This window comes from Austrofundulus limnaeus, unplaced genomic scaffold, assembly GCF_001266775.1.
Source record: "Austrofundulus limnaeus strain Quisiro unplaced genomic scaffold, Austrofundulus_limnaeus-1.0 Scaffold458, whole genome shotgun sequence".
Taxonomy (NCBI): Eukaryota; Metazoa; Chordata; class Actinopteri; order Cyprinodontiformes; family Rivulidae; genus Austrofundulus; species Austrofundulus limnaeus.
In genome coordinates this window covers 297,273-305,652 of record NW_013952860.1, presented here as the reverse complement: position 1 = coordinate 305,652, position 8,380 = coordinate 297,273, and the positions used below count along the sequence as shown (strand labels likewise).

The 8,380-nt window shown below is 39.7% G+C and overlaps 1 protein-coding gene across 1 annotated transcript in view; it reads right to left on the bottom strand.

The window, feature by feature from the left end:
• Positions 1-8,380, bottom strand: part of ppp1r13l (protein phosphatase 1, regulatory subunit 13 like) — a 25,470-nt gene that overhangs the window by 7,646 nt on the left and 9,444 nt on the right. The window contains exons 2-7 of the mRNA XM_014025147.1: positions 4,672-4,734; positions 4,441-4,562; positions 2,439-3,105; positions 2,267-2,359; positions 2,077-2,165; positions 629-1,001 (exon numbers count right to left, since the gene is read on the bottom strand). Coding sequence (XP_013880601.1) covers positions 629-1,001; positions 2,077-2,165; positions 2,267-2,359; positions 2,439-3,105; positions 4,441-4,562; positions 4,672-4,708 — 1,381 coding nt within the window. The 5' untranslated portion in view covers positions 4,709-4,734. The remainder of the gene's footprint in view (positions 1-628; positions 1,002-2,076; positions 2,166-2,266; positions 2,360-2,438; positions 3,106-4,440; positions 4,563-4,671; positions 4,735-8,380) is intronic.

The following is an 8,380-nucleotide window of genomic DNA, read 5'->3' as shown; positions in this document are numbered from 1 at the left end:
GAACGTTACCAATAAACAGGTTTAATATCATGTAAAGACAATGAAAAACTGAACAACAGAAGKTGTTGAGTCAGAAACAATGAAAGAAAGTGGATTAAATGTTTACACCACATTCAGATCTACAATCCAGGACATGTAATTATGTCCTGGGAGGTTCAGCAGCTCAGTTTGGGAGGAGGACATGTCCAGACACTCAGTGAGGACAGGAGGAGCTGTGCTGCTTCACCTGGGCTCAGAAAGACCCGCCCTACTCTGCTCTGATTGGATAAAACTATGACCATGGCTCAGGTTATTTGTTGAAAGCCACGTCAGTTTACAGTAATCCTGAGTTATCCACCGCAGATATGTTTTTATTTTTACTTTATTATTATAATTTATTTTTTACAGATGATGAAAAGTGTGAAAAGAGAACTTCAATCCCTAAAAACATTCAAGGACTTTCAAGGACAAGTGTAATTTTTGGCTGTTTTCACAAACTTTCCAGGGCCTTGAAATATATATTTTTTCAAATTCACAAACTTTCAAGGATTTCAAGGACACGTGGGAACCCTGTATAAATAAAATCTAAAAAAAATTTACAGCAAAGACTCTGCAGAAACTAAATTTTTATCATCCAGACGTGTTTTACCGTCACTGTACACGGGCGGCTGCTGCTGTGGCTGGAAATCAGGTTGGTGGAAGAACTCCTGCAGGATGGGCACAGGAGGCTGGTACGGTGGAAAGTCTCTTTCTTCTCCTAAAACCGTCGAGGGGTGTGACGTCATCGCCCCRAAGTAGGGGTTCTGGAGGCGCAGGATGACCGAGAGTGGCAGGGCCTTCCGTTGGGGAAACGGAGAGGAAGTGGGAGGGACAGAAATGCGGGACAGGGGCTGMGAGTAGTACGGGGTGTTTTTCATTTCTCTGTGGAACTGGGCTTGGGACGAAACGTCCGGCGGGACCGCGATGCGGGCGTTCCGAGGCAGGGAGCTGTAGGAGCCCTGCTGCGGGAGCAAGCGAAGATCCTGAAAGTAAAAATAAATAAATAAATTAGTAGAATAAAGGGCTCGACACACGGGGAGTGACAAACAACAGCGATTAACGGCTGTCATCGCAACCAGGGTGAAATCCAACACACGGGACGCGATAGCGACGGCAGCGTTGCGAATCACGCTCTCAGGTCGCTTGTCTTCACGAAATTTGAGTGGTTCTTCTACTGCTACTTGTAAAAGTTATTGGTGGTTCGCAAAAAAAGGGTGGGGGCGCATTACGAACGTGTAAACTAAACAAATTTTGCAAAGCTAATGATCAGTGGTGGGTAGTGCTAATGTAAATTTTAGTTGCGCAATTTCTAAAGCACTAGTCAATTTATTTAGGTCTGCAAGTTCAAAAGCACATATGGTCGATAAAACTTAGCAGAAGCTAAACATAAAGCGCAAGATTATCTCTGCTTACCAGAAAACTTTCAGGCAAGAGAAAAATCCACACTTTATACCATGTAGTGGTAAGATCGTTTTCTTGGACAGGTTGGCACATGTCGGTGCAGAATGGGGAGGTGATTCGTAGAAACAGACTTTTAAATCATAGTTGTAAAACAAAAAATAGACGTGGATTGCTAGTTCTGCTGCTTCTTGGTCATTTTCTTATGTTTATGGCAGAACTTCAGTAAGAAAACATGCAGATATATTAGTAGTTTTAAACTTTTTGTTGAAAAAAACTAAAGCAAAGCATTCTGGGTAGGCTACAGGAACAAGAACAGCTCATTTCAAAATAAGAGCGTGAATTTAAACTATTCCGTGTTTATTTATTATTATTATTTATTTAATATTTATATTCTCTTCTCATTGGTCAGTCAGTGAAACCCTCGCTGATTGGTTGTAGCGCCAAGCGACAGCAACAAAAGTTTAACATTTTCCAACTTTCATATGTCGCGTCGCGAGCTCGCGTGTGCACGTCTACGTGTACGAGCGCGAAATTTCACATGCACGATTTTCGCYGGTTGCTTGGCTGGAGGATGGCGAGTGATTGTCGCCTCCCGTGTGTCGACTCAACAGTCGTGTCTTGATTTAACTTCTAAAAATAAAGCATGGCCACGCCCACCTTCTTAGGGTTGGGGGCAAACGGGGGGCCGTCCAGGTTGGATTCCCGCCAGYTGCCGCCCGGCGCAGGCGACCGCAGCCACTCCGTCTCTGCAGCGGGAGAGTGAAGGGTCGAGGGACAAGAATGTTGCAGAAAGTGAGTGCATTTAACRTAAAAGCTGGAAATTAAAAAACAAGAAGAATCAACCGACTGTCGTAGCTGTGATGAGGCTTCCTCTCGTAGGTCGCGTCCAGATCGCTTTCGTTCCACTTGTTGGGACTTTTTTGTCGTTTCATGTTCTCATCTTAAAGATTCAACAACAGGAAAGTTTTTATTTAAACTTMATTTAAAACATTTTTCCAGCTGGAGAAGAAGAAACTCACCAGTTTGTCCCGAGCCGTAAAGATTTCGGGGCACGGTGCTGGAATACAGTTTGAACGTCAGCGGCGAGAGACCCTTGTCGTGTCGAGGGGACCTGAGGCCCATCATGCTGCTTTCGTTCGGACTCAGGGTGTGGGGGGAAGAGGAGCGAGGTGAATGGTCCTTTCGGCTCGGGGAATTCGTCCTCTCYTTGTAACCGATCAAGACTTGCGGGCTCCTTTCAAAATAAGACGGGGAGTCGGACCGCGAGGAGAAGGAGAAGTTGTCGTTGGATCGTTGCTGAGGACGCGGGGACCTCTGCATCTTCGGGGACGAGTGCGGACTGATGGAGGAGATGGGCGGGGACGATGCGGTTCTGCTGCTGGGCAGGCATGATTCGATGGGGTTGAAGTAGGTCTGACTCGGGGAGAAGGGTTTGTAGCTAGGACTGCCRTTGGAGGACCGTCCAGAGGACAGYGTGGAGCTGGACAGACCCGAAGACCCGAACGAGGCAACAGGTGGGGACGKGAGATTTATGCCGCCACTGCTGGAGAGGCCGGAGTCGATGGAACTGTAGTAGGTCTGGTTGGACGAGAACGGTTTGGAGCTGGATCCTGAAGACAACCTGGTGCTGGACAGGCTGGGAGACCCAAGGGACTGAGACTGGTTCCTCAAGGTATTTGAGCTGGTCTGAGGAGACAAACTCAGAATCCATAATCTGACACTTTGATGATTTTCAGACTGAACTAGACAGATGTCAAGATTCTAAAACAGTTAGCGACTTCTGGACATTTTGGCTATGATTTTTCAGCAACTTCAGCAATCCATACTTTATGAAATATTTAGCTTTTTGCCATTTTTGTTTTYATTGGAAATGGAGCCATTTTCAACATCTTTACAACCTTTTAAAACAGCTTAAGTTTCATTACACTTTCCACCTTTCAGCTACTTTTCAGCTAATTTTATCTTTTGTCAGCTAAATTCACCATTTTGTGATAATTTCAGCCTCTTACTGCGTAATTCAGCATACATATACTTACCGTACTTATTTGTACTAGATACAGGTTTTCAAGCTACTTTTCTGCTAATTTTAGCATTTTTGGCTAGTTTACATCAAATTAAAAACATTGGTTTAAAGATGAAAAAGTGTTACCTCTGGAATCTTGCATACAGAGAATTAATAGTTGTGATAATTTTAGTCTAAACTTTCTAAGATTGTTGCATCAAATTTTAAACTTCTTGAACAGTTTATGCATTAAAATGTAAATATTTTGTTCATTGATGTTATGGCCTGAGGCTCACAGAAGTCCGTCACTCTAACTGTCTAAACAGTTAACCACTTCAGTCACAGGATCCTATTGAGATCCCGGACGAGCCCCCATTAATGTGACGACCCAACTCAGCCAGTAAAAAGGGAGGTAACATTAAAACCAGGTGGAAATTGTTTTAAAGATGAAAAAGTGATTTATTTTGTTCACTGGCCACAATGAATTGGCTAGTTTACATCAAATATAAAACATTTTTGTGCATCTTTCCTTTTTTTCTGTAAAAATCTTTCAGCAGTAGGCTGCGTTGTCACAGAGAATGCTAATTCTCTAGTTAGTTATGAAATGCTTTTCCAGCTGATAAAAATAAAGATCTGAGATTCATTTTTAGGAACTTCTGAGCCCTGATGTAAAGAGATCATCTAGCTCTGTTTTGTTTTGCTAAAAGCAGTTTGTTAATCGCATTTTTTTATTATCATCTTGTCCAAATAGTTTGGTCTGCAATAATTGATAAACATTTTCTTTAGTTTACTAGAAATCAGTTTAGCTAAAAATATGAATAACTMCCCTGAGGCTCATGTTAGCTTTAGCAATCAGGCAATGGAAAATGAAAAGGTTTTACTGCAAAAGCATGATGCTTCGAACATGCTAGAGATGCTAAAAGAGGCRGGGTGTGAACATGAGCTGTCATGTCTGAAGGAAATCGATTTAAAGATGCAGAACAAGTCCTGTGGGTGGATCTCAGTGGATCCATGAGCACCTGAGAGCCAGAAGGTTTGTTGTTGTTGCTGGAAGACGCCTCCTGCATCAAGGAACTGAACTCTTTGGATAACTCATCCGCTGTGGCCAGCGATGCGTTCAGGTCATCGTTTATGGTCTGAACTGAGAACGAACGACATAAAAACACATATAATTAGCTCARGATGTAATCACCGTCATCGCAAACAGCAGCTGAGCCGACAAGACAAATGAAAGGTTTGTGGGAACTCACACAGCATGTTGCTGCCAAAGGAAGCCGGTGAGCTCATGGCTACGAGGAGGCAGGTCTCTGCTCCTGGAAAAGAAGAAACAAAAACGATTTTACCACTCATGAGTAGAAATTAACATTAAAAAAAAACGTGAAAACCCAGTAAAATAAACTAAAAACAAAACTAGCACAGCACATTTCTTCATAAGTCAGTCATCCTTGTGAGAACAGTTGCACAATATGTTGTCATGTAGCTAATTACCTCTGKCATCTTGAATCATACAGATAATTTAACACTTGTGATCATTTTAGTCTAACTTTTCAAAAATTGTTGCATCAATTTTTTAACTTCTTGAACAGTTTATGCATTAAAATGTAAATATTTTSTTCATTGATGTTATGGCCTGAGGCTCACAGACCTCTGTCACTCAACTAACTGTCTAAACAATTATCCATTTTAGTCACAGGGGATCCTATTAAGATCCCGGACGAGCCCCCATTAATGTTACGACCCAGTTCAGCCAGGAAAARGGACGGTAACATTTAAACCAGGTGGAAATTGGTTTAAAGATGAAAAAGTGATTCATTTTGTTCACTGGCAACAATAAATCACTTTTTCAACTTTAAACCAATTTCCACCTGGTTTAAATGTTACGTCCACTTTTCCTGGCTGAGCCGGGTCRTAACAATTGACTATCTGGACTCAAAAAAAAAAAGCTCAAATCTGCAAGGAAGGTTTTTTTTTTATTTATATCTCCAACATATCACTGTAGAATCATTAAACTACTTAATTTTTGTGTTTTCAGAACGACTCGTTTAACTCATTTTTTTACACATTTTATTAAAATAATCAAACTTGTCTGAACTTCCTGTTGGGTTTTAGAGAAGAACGAGTGGTGTGTGTTTTTGGCGTGTTTTAGGTTCAAAGTTCTTTGTGTCATTAAACTCCCTTTCGGCCCCTTGCGGCTGTACGCTCCCAGCGCCGACACCTCCTTCAGGCACTTGGCGAAATGACTCGAATGCCTCCCGTGTCTAAACAAGACACCCTCGACTCCCTGGTGTTTGGAAAAACACGCAGAGTGAACGAGGACAGCAGCAGGCTCTGTCTGTGTTTGTGTGCCTGACTCATGTGGTACAGGTGTGTGTCAGCTGATAGTCAGACAGGTGCAGCACACACAACCACACACACACAACCACACACACAGTCATGTGGAGGACAAACTACAGGCTGCTGTTCTCAACAGTCTGATCAGGGTGGGTGACAAAATGCTGCTCATCTAAACCAGTTCAGCTGAAGTTGACCAAATAAAGAAGACACTCCTTCATGTCTGTCAAACCCTGCCTGACATCCTGACATCTTCGGTATTTTTTGCAGAATTGCATGAAGGAACTGGAACAAACAGTTTCTGCAGAAGAGTGTCAGGAGGAAAACACCTCCAGGTGAAATTCAGATCAGGTTTTTTTTCTTCTCAAGATGTTTGCAGCTCGCAGAGCCAGCAGTGGGTCGTTCATTTAGCCACTGCTTTGTTTGTTTTTTACGCTCAACAATCTGAGCGAAGCAGCTTAGCAACCAGAAAACTCTGAAAATGCTTACTGGACTGAAAAAAGACCATCAGCTGAAGGGCAAATAAAACCCTTTAAACCCTCTGAAAGTCCACAGTTTGGCTCAGATTTTATTTGAATCATCAAAGAAACTTAAAAAAACAATTACATTTTCTGCAAAAACACAGAAGGAAAGCTGCTGAAGCTGAACTGCACCTAAAGCCTGAAATCAGTTAAAGCATAACAGGAAGCTAAACTTAGCAAAACTGTAGCTAAAATACTCCAGCTAAAATACACAGGAAAAAAAAACCAACAAACTAACATTTGTTAAGAGTAAAGAAAGAGTTCAGAAATAAAATGATATTATATTAAAAGAAACCTAAAAACGAGTTTTAAAGCTAAAACAAGCATTAGCCTGTAGCTAAAATGCAGCCGCAGCTAAAAACTAATAAAAACACATCTAAAACCTAAAGTCTTTGGTTAAAACCACAGCAAAGCTCAACTCAGCAAAACTGGAGCTAAAAGATAAAAATGAGCTAAACTGGAGCTAAAACCTAAAATCAGCAACTTTTAAAGCTGAAGATCAGCATAACCATAACAGGAAGCTAAGCTTAGCAAAATCAAAGCTAAAATACGCAAAGCTGAATTAAAATGAACAAATAAATAGCTACATTCTGAAGCTAGCAATACAGTAGGAAAAATAACAGCACCAAATCAGTAGCTAGAAGCTAAAAGAAATWTAAAAACAAGTTGGTTTGGATTATAAGAAAACACAAGAAAGGATTATTATAGTGACTTATTAGACAAAAGTAATGGTAATATGAGGGGAAACATGGCAAATAATGAATAGATTTTTGTAAAATCACAAAATAAAATCAAGTTCTCCACAGTATTTTGTAAAGGATRATGAAATTCACCACCAGAATGAAATTGTGGATGGATTTAATAATTATTTTGTAAATGTTGGCCCAAGTCTTGCAGCAAAAACACCAAAAGTAGATAAATTGTGAGTCACACAGTTATGGGTTGTACAAACAGTATTTYCCTTGATGGAACTGACAAAAGAAGAAATCATGAATATTGTAAAAAATCTTGCAGACAAAAGATCAAAAGACTGKGTGGACATGGACATGATGATTGTAAAAGATACAATGAATTATGTGATTGAACCATTTACATATATCTGTAATTTATCATTTTCAACTGGTTCCTGTTAAAATGAAAACAGCCAAGGTAATTCCTCTTTTTAAAAATAGTGAGAAACTTGTGTTCAAAAATTACAGACCAATATCCTTGCTACCACAGTTTTCAAAAATTTTAGAGAAATTATTTGTCACCAGATTGGATCAATTTATCGAAAAGCACAATATCTTAAGCAGTAGTCAGTTTGGGTTTAGAGCTAAAAATTCCACATCAATGGCTCTTATGGAATTTATTGAACAAATAACAACAGCTATCGATCAAAAACAGTATTGAGAATTTATGTAGATTTAAAGAAAGCATTTGACACAATTGATCACAGTATTCTTCTTGAAAAATTAAGTAAATATGGTATTAGAGGGTCGGCACTAAAATGGGTGTCTAGTTATTTGAAAGATAGGAAACACTTTGTACAAATAAATGGCGTAAGATCTAAACTTGGTAATATCACATGTGGAGTCCCTCAAGGCTCTGTACTGGGACCTAAGTTATTTATTTTATATGTAGATGACTTAGTGAATGTGTGAAGACTTTTCAAAGGTGTTTTATTTGCTGACGATATATTTTATTTTGTTTAGGTAAAGATACAGAAAAAATGTTTGAGATGTACAGAAAGAATATGAGAAAATAAAAAACACACTATCATTAAATTTGGATAAAACAAATTACATGATATTTAGTAACAGGAAGACAACTGTTGATATCTCATTTAAAGTAAACAGTATTGAGATCTGTAAAGTCAGTGAGGTGAAATTTCTGGGTGTCGTTATTGATGACAAGCTGACATGGAGACCTCACATACAATATTAAAGAACAAAAGTATCTAAATCTACAGGAGTACTGTATAAAGTCAGGGAGTTATTCAATGACGAGGCTCTGCTTGTGTTGTACAATTCAATCATTGTTCCACATTTAATTTACTGTATTTAAATCTGGGGTAAAGCATGTAAAACAATTACAAATCAGATTTTTGTTTTACAAAAAAGAGCCT